This window comes from Miscanthus floridulus, chromosome 14, assembly GCF_019320115.1.
Source record: "Miscanthus floridulus cultivar M001 chromosome 14, ASM1932011v1, whole genome shotgun sequence".
In the NCBI taxonomy this organism is placed as follows: domain Eukaryota; kingdom Viridiplantae; phylum Streptophyta; class Magnoliopsida; order Poales; family Poaceae; genus Miscanthus; species Miscanthus floridulus.
Window position 1 is genome coordinate 76,342,449 of NC_089593.1, and position 20,664 is coordinate 76,363,112.

At 46.6% G+C, this 20,664-nt stretch overlaps 2 protein-coding genes and 1 pseudogene across 2 annotated transcripts; 1 reads left to right on the forward strand and 2 right to left on the reverse strand.

Moving 5' to 3' along the window:
• Nucleotides 1-9,020: 9,020 nt before the first annotated feature.
• LOC136503783 (tetraspanin-8-like) lies at nucleotides 9,021-10,271 on the reverse strand (annotated as a pseudogene).
• A 4,949-nt stretch (nucleotides 10,272-15,220) lies between these two features.
• Nucleotides 15,221-19,039, forward strand: LOC136503784 (uncharacterized). The gene is made up of 4 exons (XM_066498753.1): nucleotides 15,221-15,811; nucleotides 17,128-17,352; nucleotides 17,473-17,662; nucleotides 19,020-19,039. The coding sequence occupies exons 1-4, from the start codon at nucleotides 15,221-15,223 to the stop codon at nucleotides 19,037-19,039; spliced, it is 1,026 nt and encodes a 341-aa protein (XP_066354850.1).
• On the reverse strand, nucleotides 18,950-20,048 carry LOC136506016 (ATP-citrate synthase alpha chain protein 3-like). Its single transcript, XM_066501143.1, has 4 exons — nucleotides 19,850-20,048; nucleotides 19,479-19,721; nucleotides 19,275-19,326; nucleotides 18,950-19,179 (listed from the first exon to the last, which is right to left on the reverse strand). The coding sequence occupies exons 1-4, from the start codon at nucleotides 19,967-19,969 to the stop codon at nucleotides 19,046-19,048; spliced, it is 549 nt and encodes a 182-aa protein (XP_066357240.1). The 5' UTR covers nucleotides 19,970-20,048; the 3' UTR covers nucleotides 18,950-19,045.
• Nucleotides 20,049-20,664: the final 616 nt, after the last annotated feature.

The window sequence follows — 20,664 nt, forward strand, 5'->3', positions numbered from 1 at the left end:
ACGAGGGAAGGGACTTATGACCAAAACTGGAAGTCCCTACCTGGGAGCACCACGTTTAATCTGCGATCCTCCAATTAGGGGACAGCCAGCCGGTTTCCTCGATGATGAGCCGCCTCATAAAAAAGGGCTCACTAAAGCTCGTCTCATAAGAAAAATAGAAGAGTTAACCAACTACATCAGGTACCTTAATAGGAGGTTTGCAGAAGCCTGTACCGCTGAAACTTAGTTGGAGAATGAACTAATGGACCTCCATCATGATCTATATGCTAAGATGGCCGATTTCGCTAGAGCAGCCAAGGTTGAGCACGCCCTCAACATTTAGTTTCGCTGCCTTGCTGCAAATAAACAGGCACTCGCAATTTACTTTCCAATATTTTTTATTTCTATCAATATTTGAATTTCTAAGGAGTGCCTATTTTATCAATTTCCTTTATTCAATAAAGTTGTCAATATATATATATATATATATATATATATATATATATATATATATATATATATATATATATATATATATATATATATATATATATATATATATATATTGTGTCTCCACTTGTTTTTGTTGTTTTATTATACAAAGATAAGATCAAAAACAAGTGTGGGGGAGACACCACGAGGTGCACAAAATAAACAAAGAGGTAAGAATTCCAGTATGTGCATTCTCTTTATTAAAAAATAGAATAAAAATGACAACTAAAATTGAGAAGCTCCATTCCTGTTCTTCCAATTGAGAATTTATTTGCATACTTTTTATTCTTCGCTATATCCTAAATCTATGAGCAAACAATACAAATCTCATGTTTATCTAAGTAATTGTCTGATGAGATATAGCCGGAGAATATGAAATGTACCTACTCTTGCAACAGACTCGGGACTTATTTACAAAAAAATTAAAATTTTATAGCATGCTCCTCTTTTGATGAATAAATTCCTACCAAAGCCAAATATTTTATTTCTAACCTTCACTCAGTCACCTATCTTGTGTTGAGTTGTGTCGAGCCTTATGATCCATGTTGAGAGAAGGTTCATATCTTCAAGATCGAATAAACACGTACACGTTTCATCACTATAAATAAAACTCTTTGTCAAAAACTCTCTCTAAACAAGTAATCTGAGAGAGTATGGGCTAAAAACAAGATGCCATGCCAAAGAAGCATGAGCCAAAGATGCCGTACCAAAACGGTATGAGCCAAAAAAAATGATGAGAGAAAACAATGAGTGCTTCGACACTCGCCTGAGAGAAAAAAATGGGTGCACGTGCACCCGCCAAAAAGAGAGGATAGCCCATGCTCTTAAAGAACTTATAAAAGAGAAGAGTATGACAACTGAGTTCAAACAAAAATATATGTTATACACACTTGCACTTATTTGATCTAAGGATATGACTCATCCCTCCAAGGATCCGAGGTTTGACTCGATAACATACACAAGGTAGGTGTGCTTCTTTCATCCATACCCATAAAACTCCAGATATATCCTGTAAACACAGATGAAAGAAGAATAACTTTGGTGAGGAAGTATAAAAAGAATATTTCAGAGTGACTTGAGAGCATCATAAGAGGAGCTAAGGCTATGTTTATTTTCAAAACCCCGAGTTCTTGAGCTAAGAGTAGCGTAAGTTGATTTGAATCCGGGCTGTTCCATCTTTCAAATGCTCTAAGATAGCATGTAGACACCATGAATGCTCACAGACAAAGATAAAGCTTGGAATAATCTTTGTGCAAATTAAAATCTTGGAGTATAAAAACCACCTTAGTCCTTCAAACTTTACTCGACGACTAGCAAAGGGCTAAGTGTGGGGGAGCTTGTTGACGGTCCTTAACTCAATTCTCACCCCGCCAATAACAACATAGGAAACACCAAAAACCACATAATTTAGGGTTTACTACTAACTATTTCCACAAGTTTTGGTGCTCTACTTGTTTTGCAGGACATCCATGAAGATATACATAAATTGGGCCAAAAGTATAAAGAAAAGATTAAAAAGAATATAAAATATAACTTGGCCCAAAGCAAAGCAAGGAAAGAGAGAAGGAAAAGCCTGAAACCCATCTCCAAGAGGCTAGTACCCACCATGGGCCAAGCCCAGGTCCAGACACAAGCCCACAGGCCAAGGTCGGTGGCCAGGGTCGGCGCACCTGGCGCGGCCGCGCCCTGCCTGCCGCCGCCCGGGCCCACCTTGGTTGAGACGGTGCACTCAATGCAGGAGAAGGCGGTTCAGGGGTGCGCTGGTCATTTGGACACCAGGAACGACCTCACTCCCCATATATAAGGCTAGGGTCACCCCCTCTCTCAACAACCAATTTCCTCCAAGGGAATACACACAAGAGTAGGAGTAGAGCCACTACCCTCTAGCTCATTAGCTAGATATAAAGTAGGGAGTGAGAGAGGTCAAGTAGAGTGGAGCTCAACTTCCAAGAGCGTCCAAGGAAGCTAGTCTTCCAATGTGACGGAGTGCCGGACTTGTCGGCTCCCTCAACACTTGTACCTCGACGACGTCATACTACTTGGAGTATACGTTCGTGTCCATCTATCGGTACGATTCCTCCTAGTAAGTTATCCTTGCTCGTTATCATCTTGCGGGTTCGTCGTTCGTCCTTGGACGAAAGCACTAGTAGAGGACTCCTGATAAAGACGGAAGTTCCTGGCCAACGCTAGTGCTGTAACGTTTAGCGTAGACGTGGTGTCTAAGTTAAGTGTTACCTTCATTTGCCTCGTACTCCACGGTTGAGGGGTAGGCGGCAGTGGGTGACAGACCTGTCCGTCCTTCGTAATCCTCCACATCCGAGTACGGCGTAGAGCTACAGGCCGGCATCACCTGGCAGACCAGGTGCGATCCGGTGCCCGAAGTAAGATCTTAACGGTTTGACTTTCTTCCTCTAAGGTCTCTACCTTTAGAAACCCTCACTACCCGAGTTATCTATCTCCTTCCCTTTGGGCAACATAGTTCTTAGAGAACCTACACCTACCGTTCTTCATGGAAAATACGATACCCTGTGTGCCACCGGGTGAAGTGCTACAATGGTACTTCCGTGCGCTTGCGGACTTTGCTGCTATCGCTAAGAAGCACCAACACAAGTCTCCAATTTAATTTATTCATATAAGAAGATAGTGTCTCCTTTTTTCTGGCATTAGTTTTTATTAGTGTACAATAATTGTTTTATGTGGGGCTATGATTTTCAATTTATATATGGCTAGGCCTACCTATTTCAATTTTTCCATAATTAGTGTATAATATTTCTTCCTATAATGGGGTTACTAAAATAAAAATCTGTAGAATAAATTGTGCTTTCGAGCTTTAGATATTGTTGATGAAGCCTATCCACTTGTTATTAATTTCTCTACAATTTTTTTGAGCAGAGATGGATCGAGAGTGGATGAATTTGCCTCGATCGGACAACCGATACATGGATGGTGTCGGCATGTTTATCGAAGCTGCCATAGCTAATGCTGGTTTTGGGAACTTGATCTTCTACCCATGCAAAGATTGCACGAATTATTGGAAGTATTCGAACCCTACGTGTGTCCGATCGCACTTGCTTATGAGGGGGTTCATGCCAAACTATAGGATATGGTGTCTGCATGGGGAGGTTGGTGTGAATGTTGCGCAGGCAAACAATAATGATGTGGACATGCCTGACGTGCACCACCACGAGGATGTGAATGTTGCGCAGGCAAACAATGATGAGTATCCCGGTGTCAACATGGAACCAGTGGCTGCCGTTAATGATGTGTTTACGAATATGCTAGTGAATGACACCGAGGAAGACAATGGCATTTCTTTGCTGCTACGTACTGCAGATACCGGATTTCTTAGTGATATTCAGTTGAAAAAGCTAGCCAAAATGAGAGAAGACGGCAAGACACCATTGTACAAGGATTGTCCAATGAGCAAATTGGAAGCCATCATCATGCTTTTAGAGTTCAAATCTACAAACGGATTGAGCGATAAAGGCTTCGATCAGTTGTTAGGTAAAATAAGGAAAATGCTCCTAGCACAAAGTGAGCTGCCAGAAAAGACATACCAGGCCAAGCAAATGATCTGCCCCATTGGCCTCGAGCTTGAAAAAATCCACACATGTACCAATGATTGCATATTGTACCGTGGAGATAAATACAAAGACCTGGATAAGTGCCCCCAGTGTAAAGCTCCATGGTACAAGGAAGGGCCGTCAAATGAGGGTACCAAGACGAGAGGAGGCCCCGTAAAGGTTGTTTGGTACTTCCCTATAGCCCCACGGACCACGGGTGCGTAGGCTGTTTGCATGTGCTAAGACAGCCATGCTGCTACGCTGGCATGGCGAAGAGCGTACGAAAGACGCAATGATGAGGCACCCTGCTGACGAGCATGACTGGAGGACTGTCAATACTATGTTCTATAAGGACATTGGCGGAGAGGTAAGGCACCTTTGTGTTGCGTTGAGCACAGATGGGATGAATCCTTTCGACCAGGTTAGAAGCAATCATAGCACCTGGCTAGTGACCCTCTACATATACAACCTTCTGCCTTATCTCTGTATGAAGCGGTCGTACATCCAGATGCCACTACTAATCCAAGGCCCAAGACAACCTGGGAATAACATCGAGACGTTCCTAGAACCAATTATCGATGAACTAGTGGAGCTGTTTGACAAGGGTGTGAAGGATGTTTGGGATGAGTACAAAAAGGAACATGTCGATGTCAAGGTAGTACTTATCGCTACAATCACCAACCTGCCAGGGCAAGGTTGCCTCTCTGGAGAGAAGACAAAAGGCTATTTTGGATTTGTCAAGTGCTTGGACGAAACCGATGCAGTACATCTCAAGAATAACTCGAAAATTGTTTTTATGGGACACCACACGTTCCTACCTACGGAACACCCTTACCATAAGAACAAAAAAGATTTTGATGGGACTGTTGACAAACACAAGCCTCCAAAATATCGAGACGGGCCTGAGATACTTCGAGAACTAAACAAGCTTGATGTTGTCCTTGGGAAGGGGGACGGGGCAAAAGCAGCGCCCGATAAGATCATCTGGAAGAAAAAATCGGTCTTCTAGAAACTACCTTACTGGCCAGTGTTGTCCATACGCCACTATCTTGATCCCATGCACATTACTAAAAATATGTGCTTTAACACGCTTAACACCTTGATGGACACTAGGGGGACAAAGAAGGATTCGTACGCCACACACCAAGACATGCAGTTATTGGGAATCAGGAAGGAGCTACATCCCGTGGAGCTAGAAAATGGCCAGTTCGAACTTCCAGTTGTGTCATGGACCTTGAGCAAGGAAGAAAAGGATACCTTATTTCATTCTTCGATGAACTCAAAGTCCCGACGGGCTACTGTGCGAACCCAAAGAGTCTATTGAACAAGAGAGAACTCAAGTTCAACTATGGAACTATGAAGGCCCATGATTGTCATGTCATTATGACTCAGCTTCTCCCTGTTGTCCTACATGGTATCCTGCCCACAAAAGTCCTCGGACCAATCATAAAGTTGTGCTCGTTCCTCAGTGCAATCTAAAAAAAGGTCATTGATTGGTCCACGCTAGACAAGCTACAAGAGGACATAGCCGAAACTCTCGTGAGGTTTGAGATGCATTTCCTACCTACTTACTTTGATATCTCAGTGCATTTTCTCATTCATCTTGTTGACCAAATAAGAGCACTTGGTCCAATGTACCGGCATCAGATGTTTCCTTTCAAAAGGTTGATGAAAGTTTTCAAGAGGTATGTTAGAAACAGATTCAGACCAGAAGGGGGCATGGTTGAGGGGTGGTCAATGGAGGAGGCCATTGAGTTCTGCACACGTTATCTGGACATCAACAAGATAGGAGTTCTGGAATCTTGTCACGAGGGAAGACTAGGTGGCAAAGGAACGATCGGGCGAAAATCTTGTACAGTAAAAGACTATGTGTCTTTCACACAGGTTCAGTTCATTGTTCTCCAGCAGGCCAAAGAGGTGATGCCATACATTGAAGAGCACTGTGAAACGCTGCAAATTCTGTATCCCCTAAGGTCACAGGCTTCACTTCATAAAAAACATAAAGCGGAATTTGTCAACGGGTTGCGATGCCACTTGCTTGGAGTATCGTTGGGCAATCAACTGGATATCTTAGCCAAGGGAGCCTCCAGTACATTTGTTAAGTACCAGGGGTATGAGATAAATGGATTCACATTTTTCACAAAAAAACCAAGATGGAAAGAGCGCAAACCAGAACAGTGGTGTTTGTTTCGATGCTCACGACGAAGACGGCAGTGTGCTTGACACGTACTATGGTTTCATAGAGAAGATATGTGAGCTATCCTATGGCTCCTTGAAGGTTGCTCTTTTTCACTGCCAGTGGGTCCGGCTCGATGGAATCATCATCAACGAAGAAGGGTTCACTACAGTTGACCTCAAAAAGACCGCATACAAAGACGACCCCTTCATCCTTGCAAAAGATGTTATCCAAGTCTTCTATGCAAGGGACAACAATACAAATGGAAGGCTACATGTAGCCCTTCCAGGGAAAAGGAAGATTGTTGGTGTCGATGTAGTGACGGACGAAGAAGACTACAAGGTCTATCAGGAAATGCCTGCATTCGGGGGAACGTACCCCTACCTATCCTTGAAGAGGGTGACGAACCAGCTTACGTACGGCGCGATCACGATGAGGCCCTCATTGTTAAACCTAAGGATAGTTACATTATCATTAACTATGTAATCAGTATTTGAACGTTGTTCACCAACTATGTACTCTAATTTATATCGTGTGAGCATCTCTAAAAGTTATTTATTTAAGTTTCTTGATTTATTTGAATTTAATTTCTTTTTTATAAACATATTAAAGGAGTAAAAAGAAATTATTAAATAAATTCTTTAGTTCTTTACAATTTAAACAACTATAAAAAAACTAAAATACAACACATGAACACACCCTATCATAGTTTAATCGGTCAAGGCTGCACCCACTGGTTCTCGAGCCCCAGGTTCGAACCCGGCGGCCGCCCCATATTTTTCTTTTTCGATCACATGGTCTCTCTGTGGGAGAAAGCCCTCCACATACAGATATCGTTAAGCGTCGTAGTCCACCAAAAAGATAGAACAATGCAGAATGTTGGGGTCTCCGGGAGGTTGATAAAGCCATCGGCCGAGCTGAATTCTCCGGGCCGATGTGAATCTTGTGCGCCCTGGACTGTACATTCAAGGAATGAATGTACCGTCTTCCAGGGGCCTCTATTCATTTGAGGTGCCACGAGATTCACCTCGCGGGTGCAATTTTCCTCCTGGGGCGGTGTTGGTACTGTGAGGCGACGGTAGAAGTTGCATCCTGCAGGCTCGATTGTGCTTGCAAGTCCAGAGGCATGGGTTCTTCACGCAGAAGAAACCATGCAGATTTCGCCGCCGAGACACACCACCAACACCAAGAAAAAGATCATGTAGGCGCTCAGGCATGAGTTCTTGCAGACGCCTCCTTGATCATCTCCAACCAGCATAGCTCATGACCACCTCAGAGACTCTTTGACCCTGGATGCTAGAAGAATCCTACTGAGGTGGTTAAATTATAATGTGTTGATACACATTGATTGTAATATTGACCTGTATGAAGAAAGGTCTTTGTTATCGTATATGTTATTTTAGTGTAAGGTCTTTGTTATCGTATATGTAATTTATTTTTATGATTTTTATTTTTTGTCTTCTACTTCTGTACTCTATCTAAATAAATATTTCATTGTTCTTGCCTTCCTACTATCCATTATTTGTACATATATATATAGTGGTGTAAAATTAAATTAGCATCCCAAAAAACAAATACAAATTATATAGTGCTGCATGCACTACTATATAATTACCATGCATGCATGTCAGCATTTATTGCTGCATGCATGCATGGATGCAAAAGTTAGCGTGCCAGGCACATCACTGCCGGTTATGGTGTAAAGCCGGCAGTGATGTGCCTGCACGTCAGCTTTTGCATGCATGCAGAAATAAATGCTGACATGCAGCAATAACCGGCAGTGATGTGCCCGCAACCTCTATATAATATGGCGCCGGCCACATACACATATTCATTCCACCCCATACAGTCATGCACACTGAGTTCCATTTCTATGTGATTTGACAATGGCTCCCGGATATTTCATTAGTATTCATATGATGTCTTCTCCAATATTTTCTATATATACATATTTGCATTCTAGATTTATACATATACATATTTGTATATATTTCTCGCATTTGATTATTTAAGTTCTTTTATTTACTTACTTGGGAGGTATTTTTGTGCTTATATTTATGGTTAAATTTTATCGATCTGGTTTCATGAACAACGGACCTCCCCCTCCCCCACCACAAGAACCGGGTTACCACCCAGACGATGAGCCATTTTCTCCTGATGTGCCCGTTCCGCAATTCCCTCATCCAGCTATTGTATGAAATATTTTCTAACATCTTTTGTTTTTTAGCTAACAAATAAGTGTAATATTTCCCAATAACTAAGTGTTGTAATGTATTTATATGTCGCAGTTTATATCCCCAGTAGATTGGCTATATTCAGTACTTAGCTGGTTCCATGTCAATGACATCGAAGTGAACACGGTACCTGTTCCCAATAGTCGGAGTTGGACGTGTGAACTTAGGTTTAGCACCCCCGGACGTTATCCATTGGAGGGTGGTAGAGAGCGCAACCATGAGAAGCGCCCAACTCAGTGCCGTCAGCCTCTGTTTAGAGTCACTTCGACAAGTTTCCTATCAAGTGCCTGATTTCTCGTACTTCAAGGAGCTATCTTTGCGGTACAGTGGTTACACTGTTCCGACAATTAGCGAATGGAATGCGAGCAACAACACTTATGATTTGGTAAAATCGACATATATTGATACTTCAGTCTTGCATATTATTTGCTATTTCTTACTGTAATAATATTATCTTTATTTTTCTCCACTTGCAGATTTTGAACCATGATGTTACCTATGCTTCATGTGGCTTGATGGCCATTCTAAACCAAGCTACGGAGCAACTCGGGTACCATTGGGAATGGGTTGACCATGTTAGCCAGCAGACTGCAGCAGGCAAACAATTCTGCATAATGTTCACTCACAGGGACAGAGATGTTTCAGTTTGTTACATCTACGGTCGAGCACTCTATGTGTCTCACGCAGCACGAGAGAGTGCAATCATACGGGCATTGACCTACATCGATGTTGAAAGGGGATACACGATCAAAGACATCAACTACCACTACTACACAAACTTTACTGGAGGCGGGCGTTTTCGGTTTTCCGCGGCGGGCAAAGCCGTCCGCCGCGGCCTAGAGGCCACAGTAAATCGTGGCTTAACCGCGGCAGGCGGCCTTGCCCGCCGCGGTTAACCGATTTACCGCGGCGGGCGGTGTGACGTGCCCGCCGCAGTAAATATACTTTTACCACGGCGGACACGTTAGGATGCCCGTTGTGGTTAATCATTTTAAAAAAACAAAAAAAAAACCAGGAGCCCGCCGGCGAGCCCGTTCTCGAGCCCACTGGCGAGCCCACCGGCGACGGATCCGGGCTTCCCACGGCTGCAGATCCGTGTCGCTCGGGGAGGGAGAAGAGGAGCAGCCGGCCGGGCCCCAGCGTCTCGGGACCGTGGTGGAGGTCCCGGCGTCGTGGCCATGGTGGATCCCGGCGTCGTGGTCGTGGTGGAGATCCCGCCGTGGTGGAGGGAGGCCGCCGCGCCGAACCGTCCTCGCCCGCCGGATCCGGCCACCGCGCGCCGCCACCGACCGGATCCGCCTCGGGACGCCGTCACCTGCCGGATCCGGTCACCGCTAAAAGAAATCGATCGAGTTTTGACGTGAATGAATAATAAACAAATAAATAATTACCTCGATGGGGGAGAGATCGGAAGCCATGAACTGCGCGACGGTCTCGTTCTTGTCCTGTAGTTTCTTGCAGACCTTGGAGTCCTGGAGGCAGCTCCTGATCCTCTCCCAGCCTGTACTCCTTGTACCCCCGCCCCGAGATGGCCTCCCCGGCGCCCTTGTTTGTCACAACGAAGGCGAAGACGGTGAAGCAGAAGAGGATGACGATGAGGACGAACATGGCGAGGAGGTAGACCCAGAGCAGCCAGGTCACGCGGCAGCAGGCGCCGACGAGGAGGAGGGCCCCGAGCGCGATGACCGGCGCCGAGAGGTAGCGCTCGCACTCTGTGCCGTCCGCGCGGTGGCCCAGCCAGATGCCCGCGCCCAGGATCGGGATGGAGAGTAGGAAGGTGACGAGGTTGAGGATCCCGATCAGGTTGTTGCTCAGCCGGAACGCCATGGCTGGTGGACGTCGGGGTGCGGGACTGCGGGTGGGAGGGAGTCGCGGCGCAGAGAGTGAGATGAGAGAGGGAGGCGCGGCTGCTGGGAGTGCGAGTGAAACCCTAGTCTGTGTATATATATGATGACGGAAATAGTGGGCCTCGCTTTGGGCCTATTGGGCCTTCGATTTTCCGTGGCGGGCCTTAAACGATGCCCGCCGCGGTAAATCGATTTACCGTGGCGGGCGTCTTAAGGCGCCCGCCACGGTAAATAACGATTTCCTGCGGCGGGCAAGTAAAGTGGCCCGCCGTGGTAAACCCTTTTCCCACAGCGGGCGCCTCGGTGGCCGGCCACCGATTAACCATGGCGGGCAAAAGAGGTGCCCGCCACGGAGCTCAATTTGGCCACGCTGCGCAAATTGATTCCTGTAGTAGTGTACCTTATATAGCTACATGTGTATGTCAATGTGAATGGCCCGATCATCCCTCCGGACAATGATTCTGACAGTGATTAGTGTTTATTTAGCTAGCTAGCTAGGTTTGGAATGTTGTATGTATATTTAACTACCTTAGTCGAATTCTATTGTTGCCGTCTTGGTCTCAAACTTTTTCAAAGCCTTTAACATGTCAAGGGGGTGAAGGAAACAACAAGTTTGGATTTTCCTGAGATGATTTGCTAATTTCTAACGTTTAATTATATTTCCACGCGACAGCCCAAATGTACCGCCCTAGTTAGTTGGACATCAGTTGCATGGATTGGATTAAAATCGATAAACTCAGTGAATCCATGTAAAAAATGGTTAATCAAAAATTACGTGTCCTTGGCCTGGCTATTTAAGTTGGTTGGGCTCAACTTCAGCTTCCGAGGTGGTACTACTCCCGGTGCTACACTGTTTCCGCGTTGCTACAGTACTCGCATCACTCTGAGTATTCAGCCATTCGGCCCGACCCACCAGACCGGCGCAAGGCCCATTACTGGGGTCTCACAAATCCAGGCCTGGAGATGATAGATATAGCCAGCAAAAATACAGTGAAATGCTGAATGGGACGAGCAAGATCAATTTGATAAGCAAAAGTATTTCAGTTTTCTTAGCAACTGGCACTCCCTACAAAGAAGATAATGAACACCCTACACATTTTCAACAAGAAATTTCTAGATTGTATTACCTGACCCATGCCTCCAGACTGTGATTCAATGTGGAGCTCAGACAAACAAGTGAATTGAGCAAATTCTTTCTGCATATTTTTTTCAATAAACAGAAACACGGATTTATCTGCAGTCCAATGTAACATGCAATATTATTCATGAATTTAATTTTCTAAGCATGCATGCAGGCATAGCATGTACCTCAAAATGTTAGTGTCATCTGGTTGCTTGACAGAATAAAGCAGTATACCAAAATATGGCAAGGTCGGATTGAAGATAATGGAAATACCTCAAGAGAAAGTAACATGAAGTATCATGGTCACTAGATGTGGGAGCCAGAAATTTAAAATGATAGTGTTTATATATGTTAAGCAGAAGCCATCATATTCCACTGCACAAGTTATGTAAGCCCCTGAATAAACTTTGTTCAGGTCATCATGTGCAACGAATTAGCACCACATTATACTTGATCAGTGGTAATAAAAAATTACCAATAACCATGTCATACACATGATGAAATTGGAATGTATGTATTTTGTTTAGCATCTTGTCAATTTTAAATTATGTTTAAAAGAGCAAATAGCAACTGATGGACCACACCGATTTCAGAGCACATCACTGAATTGTGTCAATTAGATAACATAGCTCAGTGTGACAACAGAGACTGAGATCACCCAATGCCCCTGAATAGAGTGTGGCAAAAATGGTAATGCTTCTGGATTGTAATGACTGAACATATGTTTACTTGAGAGCATATCACTGAATGCATAGAGAAAATATTGGTAGCACTATGATTAGAAAAGACAATGTGTCCACCTGTAAAAGAAAAATCTGAAAGAAATCAGTAAATTATATTTGCAAGAGCCACAACAAACCAATGCGAGCCTTCATAGCTAGGTTTCAACTTGCACACCCAGACCATCTAGTAATCGTTGTCTACCAATCCTGCCTATCCTAATTAATCTGAGCAATTCCTCAAAATAAATGATAGGGAAAGAAGTTTTTGATAGAAACCTTGTGACGAACAGATTGCGGGCATTTTCCATGGACATGTCCTTGCAGGTATTGGGACCTTTGGTGACCACCGCCATGTCGCATGGAGATGGAGCCAGCGGATGCTGAGGGAGCAGCCAAATTCGAATTCAAGGCCAAAGATTGCATCTTCCATGCCGGCTCCTAGGATGCTCCACACCGGCAGTCTGCCCTTCCTGCGCCATGGCTGAATATCCCGACGGTATTACTCATATGATCCTGATCCCAATTCCCATTAGCTGAAGCCTGAAGGCGTCAAAGGAAGGGAAAGGGGTTGACACATGCGCTGATGGTTCGGACAGGCCAACCCGTGCAATCAGCGATGAACTCATCGCTGGCGAAGCCCCGTAAACTCCGTAAGCCAGGTCCGCGACGTCACTGCTGTCGGCACCCTCTCCAATCCAGTCCATCCAGCGGTCAGCGGAAGGAATTGCATCTTCTTCCCTACTCCTATTATAAAATGCTCAATCGCCGTCAGCCGCAACATGCATCCCGTCGATACCCGACAACCTGCTTGCCGCGCTCGCATCGAGGAGAGTTCGGGGACCGGCCGGTGCGGAAGGAACCGACGATGGAGTGAGTCTGTTTTTCCTCCCCTCCCCTGTACAGCTGTACTGCCCGCCTCAATTTGACTCAATTCCCCTGCTTCTGTTAGAGCCGATTCTTTCGATTTACTGACTTGGCACGATTTCATTCTGCAGTTCAGTTCAAATGGCTGCTGAATCAGAGAACGGCAACTGCAATGCTTGGGCAGCGAGAGATCCTTCTGGAGTTCTCTCACCATACAGCTTTAACCGCAGGTGGCTTTCCCTCCCTCCTGATTTGATGAAAAGTTGCATCATTTTTATCACTCTGAATACAGTCTTCTTGCTATGCTAGACGCCTATATCTATTTCAGTGGGATATTTACGGACCGTATTGCTTCCATGCCTTTTTATGTATGTTATGTTTGGTTTTCAGTGTGTTCCATACCTGTTTTCAAATGAGCATGTCTAGTGTGGAGCAAGTAGTGCAGCTATTTCTTCTTGTGCTCTGTCAAACTAAATCATGACTGATGCTTAGTATGGGGCATTGGGTGAACATAATTTGAGTGTTATAATAGCAAAGAGCTTGTCTTTTTGTTCAGCTAGCTTATTGGTTTCATTTTCGTAACGTCTTCTTAAATCTTAAGAGAGCTAGCTAACATGTGTATAATAATTTTCAGAGCAGTGCAAAGCAGCGATGTTGCGCTGAAGATCATGTACTGTGGAGTATGTTATGCTGACGTTGGTCGGACACGGAATATGCTCAATGATTCAAAATATCCATTGGTTCCTGGGTGAGTGTTTTCAGATCAATGCATTGAATCCCTTGGATGAAAGAAAACATCATGAAAAGGCCGGGAGCTGAGGCGATGTTCCCACCGCTACCTCCCTCCCCCCCACCGCCGCCGCCACCACCATCGCCTCGGACCCCCGCGCCCCTCCCAACCACCCCGATCCAGAGCCACAATGCCTCCCCGCAGCCGGAACCGGAGATGCACCGGTCGCTTTGCTCCGAGCAGCCAGTCGACCGCCCCGGAGTTGTGCGCGTCATTGCCGGAAAAAGGAGACCAGGTATCGACTTCCAGGAACAGCTCCTCCAGGACTGCCATTCCATCGTCGCACCGATGTTCCTCGGCGTGGCACTCCTTCCTCCCCTTGCCCTCCGCTGAACCCTTTTCAAGTTTCCAACCTCCTCTCCTACTGTCTCGCCGCCCCGCCGGTGAAACTTCTTGCACGATCCTGTAGCCCATTCCTCTTCCAGGTGACAGTCGCCTCCGAGAATGTTGCTCGTCTAGTTGCCCTGCGAGGTCGCCTTAGGCTCGGCCCCCTGGAGCTCGCCATCCACGGCGATGAGGCGGCCGTCGTGGCCGCGGTGCAACGGGTGGCCATGCAATTCAATGCAAAACCACCGGCCCACCAACCTTGTGCCACTGTTTCTGACAGGGTGACAAAAAGGGGGTGTCGGCGCCCTTTCGTTCTCTGTTTGGGCCGTGATGGCCCGGCCGCCACGCTTCCCCCTCTGCTTCCCTTGCCCGCCCCCAATGCTGCCCTACCTGACACGATTGACGATCTTGCGCACAACAGTACCCCCGTGCGACACTGCAATCAGCCCGACGCGCCTAGCCTTAACCGCGAAGCTTCCCACGCGGTTACTGTGGATGTGGATAAGCCTTACCTTGCTGCTGTACTCAAGCCTCCGCTGCCTCCTCGCCCTCATGCTCCCACGAGCTTCCTCTCTCGCCGAATTTGTGCTTCCACTGCCTCGCCGTCGACCACCACGTCAAGGACTGCCGCGACCCGGTACGCTGCCATCGCTGTGGGATCTCAGGACACGTGTCGCAATTGCCAATCCTCATTGTCCCGCTCGCCGAGCGTGGACTCTGCGGGCCGGGCTGCGTGCACGGCTCCTCTTGGGGCAAGCGCTGGCCTGCGCCGTGTAGATGGGAGCTCTCCTTCGGCTTCTTCCGAGGAGGATGTTCCCCCGCTCCACGACGTGCGCTCCCGGGCCTCCTCCGGCTCCGTGTCGCCGCCAAGGGAGGTGGACCCCGTGGACTCCGTGGAGGCCGATACGTCCTCGCCGACAGGTGCACGCGCGTGGTCTTCGTCCTGGTCGTCATCTTCGCCCTCGGCACGGGACCGGTCCCCGATTTCGCCATGGGCCCGGTCTCCACCCACGCGCTCACCACGCGTCCACGGCTCGCCATAGCTCTCGCCACGCACCGCGCGCGTTCTGACACCCCCGCTTTCACCTAACCGCGGAAAGGCCATGGCTGCTCCGTCCCAACCCGCATCGCGCTCCCCTTCACCCCCACCTACTCCCAACCCTACCTCCCAGACCGCGTCTCCGCGTCACAGCGTGGTCACCCACCCGCCGCCCCCTGCGCCCACAGCTACCTTATCCCCTATACCCGCTCGCGCTGCCTTCAGCAACTTTTCCTCCTCCCCGGATGCTTCCACCTCCACCTCTGCTCACGCCGCCTCCCCCCTTGCCGCCGCCCTAGATCTGTCCGATCCCTCGCTGTTCAATCCCCCGCTGCGCTGGGTTGGCTCACACAACTGCCTGTCCACCCTTGGGCACCGCAGGGCGACGTCCCCTGCGAGGTCTGACCTCATCTGGGAGGTTCACGCTTCCGACTCCCCCACGCCTTCCGGCTGGGCGTCTTTTGTTGAGCAATCTCAGAGGGAGTCCCGCTCTCCCTCTCCGGTCCATGATCCTCTGCCTGCCCAGGCGCCGATGGCTATGATTGCTCCGGTCGTTGCCGATGCTGGCGACCAGGTCGACTCCCCACCATGCCACCCCAACGACAACATCTCTCTTCCGGATATGGACGGCGTCCCACTAGTAGAGAAACGAGCTGTACTTCCGGTTCTCAACCCCTTTCAGTCCCGATTTCCCAACCGGGAGCACGAATCAGGGACTAAAGGGCCACTCATTTAGTCCCGGTTTCTCGCCCGGGACTAAAGATCCACCTTTAGTCCCGGTTGGTAATACTAACCGGGGCTAAAGAGGTCTCCCGGCCTGGCCACGTGGGCCGGCCCTTTAGTCCCGGTTGGTATTACCAACCGGGACTAAAGGTTTTCTTTTTTTTCTTTTCTTTTGTTTCTATTTTCTTTTTCTTTTTTTTCTATTTTCAATTGATGATTCGTTCGCATTCTACGCTGCTAGCGGGACTTTCAATTTTCGTTCGCATTCTACGCTGCTACCGGGACTTTCAATATTTTTTCTTTTTTTGTTTCTATTTTCAATTGATGATTCGTTTTGGCTTTTGAATACGTATTCTACGCTGCTAGAATATACGTATTCTACACGTTTATAATGTTTAGTCAAGGATGCAGCGGTACGATCTTATAGAACAGATCCTATTCAAGTAAGATCGTGGTGCATGGCTTCAGAGCTGAGCTTTTAAGTTAGCTTTCACTCTTTTGAGCAAGCGAGGTGGTGCTAATAGGTGGGACTGGCCAGCAATTCCAACATATTACGTACTGGGGCACTCCATTCTGGTATATGCTCTCTCCTATGTGTGGGCTTCAGGTCGAGCTAGCCCATCGAGGCTCCTGTAAACGCCCGGGACTAAAAGACCTTTAGTCCCGGCTGATAATACCAGCCGGGACTAATTGCAACAAATGCACGGCAAGTAAAGCACGGCAACAAGTAGAGCCGGGACTAATTGATACATATTGCTACTTCCTAGTACAAGTAAAGCACGGCAAGTAAAGCACGGCAACAAGTAGAGCCGGGACTAATTGATACATATTGCTACTTCCTAGTACAAGTAAAGCACGACAACAAATGCAAGCAGGGGACAGCACCCTGTCAGTGTCAGCTCAAAAGCTGCCTGTTACAGTTTCAAGCTTTAGTCCCGGTTGGAGACAGCAACCGGGACTAAAGGTCTCTTTCTAGTCCCGGACGGAGCCTCCAGCCAGGAGTAGACTTTTACTCCTGGTTGTAGGGACCAACCGAGAGTAAAAGTTAACCTTTAGTCCCGGTTGGTAGCTCCAACCGGGACTAAAGGTCCCCTACAGCAAAAGTCTGCCGCAGTAGCCGTTGGGCAGGGACCTTTAGTCCCGATTAGACCTACAAACCGGGACTAAAGGTCTCTCTAGTCCCGGGCGCGAAATATACCGGGACTAAAGCCAAATTTCGAACTGTATCAAATGTCGTTTCTCTACTAGTGCCCAGAGGTGACTGAGGTCATCTGGATGTCCAGCGATGGCGACCAAGGGTTCTCCCATCAGGTTGCGTTTGCCTACACCGAGCTGGTCGGTCCTAACGACAGCCCGGGGGCCTTCATCCAGGCGGTCATCATGCTCTCTGCTCATGACGCCCGGTTCCGCCTCTTCCCCTCATCCATGGGGGCTATGATGGTGGTTTTTGATACCGCCCTGGGTCGCGATGAGGTGGTCTTTGAGTACCCCATCCACTACAACTGTGGGATAGTCATAAATCGTCCCATCGGAGCTCAGGGAGAACCGCTTCAACCATGACTCCATGAGCCTAAATGGCACTTGGCGGTGTAGGCTACTCGGTTCCCCCCCGAGCACTGGAATCTGCGCGGGATCCCGGAGGCTCTCCGGGGCATTGGGGATGTGCTGGAGATCGACGCCGACTGCATCGACGGTGACTACTCCTCCGTCCGCGCCATTGTGGCTAGTCGTCACCACGATGGCATCCCGGAGCGGGTGAACATCGCCAACCCAAATGGCCTCGGTACCAACTTTAGCGTTGAGGTCCTCCAGGCCTGGCCCAGGCACAACTGGATTCAGGTTCTTTGCCGAGTGTCTGAGGCACTTGGCAAAGGTCAAATTGCACTCGGCAAAGCCTTTGCCGAGTGCAGCACTCGGCAAAGAACACACGGCAAAAAATTGATCGGCAAAGGTCTCTTTGCCGAGTGTCTTTTATCGGGCACTCGGCAAAGGCTTTGCTGAGTGCCCCGGTGACACTCGGCAAAGAAAAGCGACCGTCATGGCGCCGGTTTCATTGACGGTCACTTTGCCGAGTGCCAACCCTTCAGGCACTCGGCAAAGATTTTTTATTTTTTTTAAAAAAAATTCTTTGCCGAGTGCCAACCCTTCAGGCACTCGGCAAAGATGTTTTATTTTTTTTTAAATTTCTTTGCCGAGTGCCAAGCCTTGAGGCACTCGGCAAAGATTTTTTTTTAATTTTTTTTTTAAATTTCTTTGCCGAGTGCCCTCTGGCTGGCACTCGGCAAAGTTTGAATTTTTTTTAAATTTCTTTGCCGAGTGCTCTCTTCCCCGCACTCGGCAAAGTTTAATTTTTTTTTTAAAATTCTTTGCCGAGTGGCATGGTCAGAGCACTCGGCAAAGATTTTTTTATTTTTTTTTTTAAATTTCTTTGCCGAGTGCCCTCTGGCTGGCACTCGGCAAATATTTTTTTAAATTTCTTTGCCGAGTGCTCTCTTCCCTGCACTCGGCAAAGTTTAAATTTTTTTTAAAAAAAATTCTTTACCGAGTGCCATGGTCAGAGCACTCGACAAGATTTTTTTATTTTTTTTTAAATTTCTTTGCCGAGTGCCTTCTGTCCGGCACTCGGCAAAGTTGGAATTTTTTTAAAAAAAAATTATTTGCCGAGTGCCATGGTCACAACACTCGGCAAAGCTGGAAAACTGGTTTTCTGGGCGCCCATTTTCCAGCTTTGCCGAGTGCTGTGACCATGGCACTCGGCAAAGGACTCCTTTGCCGAGTGCAACACTCGGCAAAGTGACCAAAAATGGCAATTTTTAATTTTTTTTACATTCCATCATGCCAAATAAATTCATACAAACATATATCACATATATATCTCATTCATCACATATATATATCTCATCCATCACATATATATCTCATCCATCCGCACATATCACATCCATCACAATATATATCACATATATAATAATAAGTACTCAAGTCCATCCAAATAAATCCACAAGTCCATCAAAGTCCACAAGTCCATCACCAAGTGAACAACAAATGAAAAAAATACAACGTGCACTCATTATGATTAACAATACAGTAGAAAAACCTATATTTTTCACATAAATATGGCTGGTATGACTAATATGAAGGAAGCAACTGGGATCTGTGAGGTACATCAAAAGCCTGAATCATACTTATTAAAGTTCTTGAAAGCAGCTGTGTCATCTAGTTCTCCTCTCATATCCAGAGGATACGGTTCACCATTTACCAAGGTAAATGGGTTCATCTCAAGAAATGAGAAATCCAAGTCTGCAAAAGAACCAAAGAGCATCACACGTTGAGTGTTGAAACTGGAAAAGCAACAACTACAAACTGTCTGCCTTTGAAAAGCAAGGGTGAGGTACCTTGGAAAACAGAAAATACACCTCTAATGAAATCACCTATTTTTGTGCGGACCTGAAATTCAAGCACGGATCATCAATGAGAATCAACTGAGAATTGATGGTTAATCAAGAATCTGAGAATGACCAGCAGCAGCGAGTTCCAAGCCTTACTGGGAACAAAACAAATGGTATAATAAATAAACAAGTAACAGTGCAATAGCTGACCTCCAATGGCAGGGTGGCGATCAATGGAGCACATGCGTCAGGTGTCATTTGCTTCTCTGTGGGAAGAAAGATAGTCTTAACCTTGTCCCAGTTCTCCTCGATCTCAATACCTCCACACTCTGAGAAACTAATGGTGCTGCCAAGCCTTTCTGATACAATGGAAAGGTAATACTCTTGGTCATGCGGCACAAATGGCTCAACTATGAAGGTTGTAATTGGAGCTTTGCAGCCACCCATCTCGACCTAGATACATGAGCAAATTCAGTCATACAGATTATAAATAGCTTTAACGATCAGGTTTGTGCTGGTAAAAGCATATGGCAAGGTGACCTTCAAAAAAAAGCATGGCAAGATGCTAGTCATGACAGTACCTCAACTCCCAACCGCTCCTTGACAAATTGGCGAACTTGGGCAAGATCTAGGTTGAGGGCCACAAGTCCACTCTTCCCACGTTTCCCAAAGAGCATGTCAGGTTTCACAACCAACTTCATAGATGAGAGCCATGGCTCCTGGTTTGCAAGCTCAGTGAAATCCGTTGACTGTGTGACCTGTGATTAAGCATTCTGAAAATTCAATCAACTGGTCTTGAGGAATATGTAAAAAACAGGGATGCTATAGTGAATGAAAGAAGATAACTAATATAGAACATCAGAACCTGAAGAACCTCCCTTGAGAGTAATCAAACTCGATCTGTGTAACTGTATTTCTACAACCAATAAACCCAGCTAATGCAAAACACTAAGCAAGTGCACCTTCAAAGAGAACCCAAGTAAAATGAACCGGTTGTTTCCTATCTGTTGAATGGCAACTAAAAACGAAGACAATCTGTTGGTGTTACCTAGATGATCTACTGGTTTTTGACACAGACACAGTTTATCAGAGTAAAATTCCCCTAAACCAAACTATATAACTGCTACTTGAAAATTCTGGTTTCTATGGAGGTTGAGATTTCAATGACCACAGCCATAGACCTTGCAAATCCATTCTATGGAGCGAGCTAACTCCGGCAGACCAGCACCCGATCCTGTTCCTACGGTGACCGCGCGCAAGATGGTGGGTGCTGATTATGATTATCCAAGACATGGAGATTCATTTGGATAGAACAGGAAAAGCAGGAGCCGTCACTGCCAACCTAATAAAATCAGGACTCGTCACTCTGATCCAGCATTTCAATTTGTGCAGCTTG

Coding starts and splice junctions, on each gene's coding strand:
- LOC136503784 (XM_066498753.1), top strand. CDS start 15,221: ATGGCTGCTCCGTCCCAACCCGCATCGCGCTCCCCTTCACCCCCACCT. Junction 15,812..17,127: donor CACTAGTAGAGAAACGAGCT/GTACTTCCGGTT, acceptor TTTCTCTACTAG/TGCCCAGAGGTGACTGAGGT. Junction 17,353..17,472: donor CCGCCCTGGGTCGCGATGAG/GTGGTCTTTGAG, acceptor TTGGCGGTGTAG/GCTACTCGGTTCCCCCCCGA.
- LOC136506016 (XM_066501143.1), bottom strand. CDS start 19,969: ATGAAGTTGGTTGTGAAACCTGACATGCTCTTTGGGAAACGTGGGAAG. Junction 19,327..19,478: donor TCGCCACCCTGCCATTGGAG/GTCAGCTATTGC, acceptor CTTGAATTTCAG/GTCCGCACAAAAATAGGTGA. Junction 19,180..19,274: donor TGTATTTTCTGTTTTCCAAG/GTACCTCACCCT, acceptor GTTCTTTTGCAG/ACTTGGATTTCTCATTTCTT.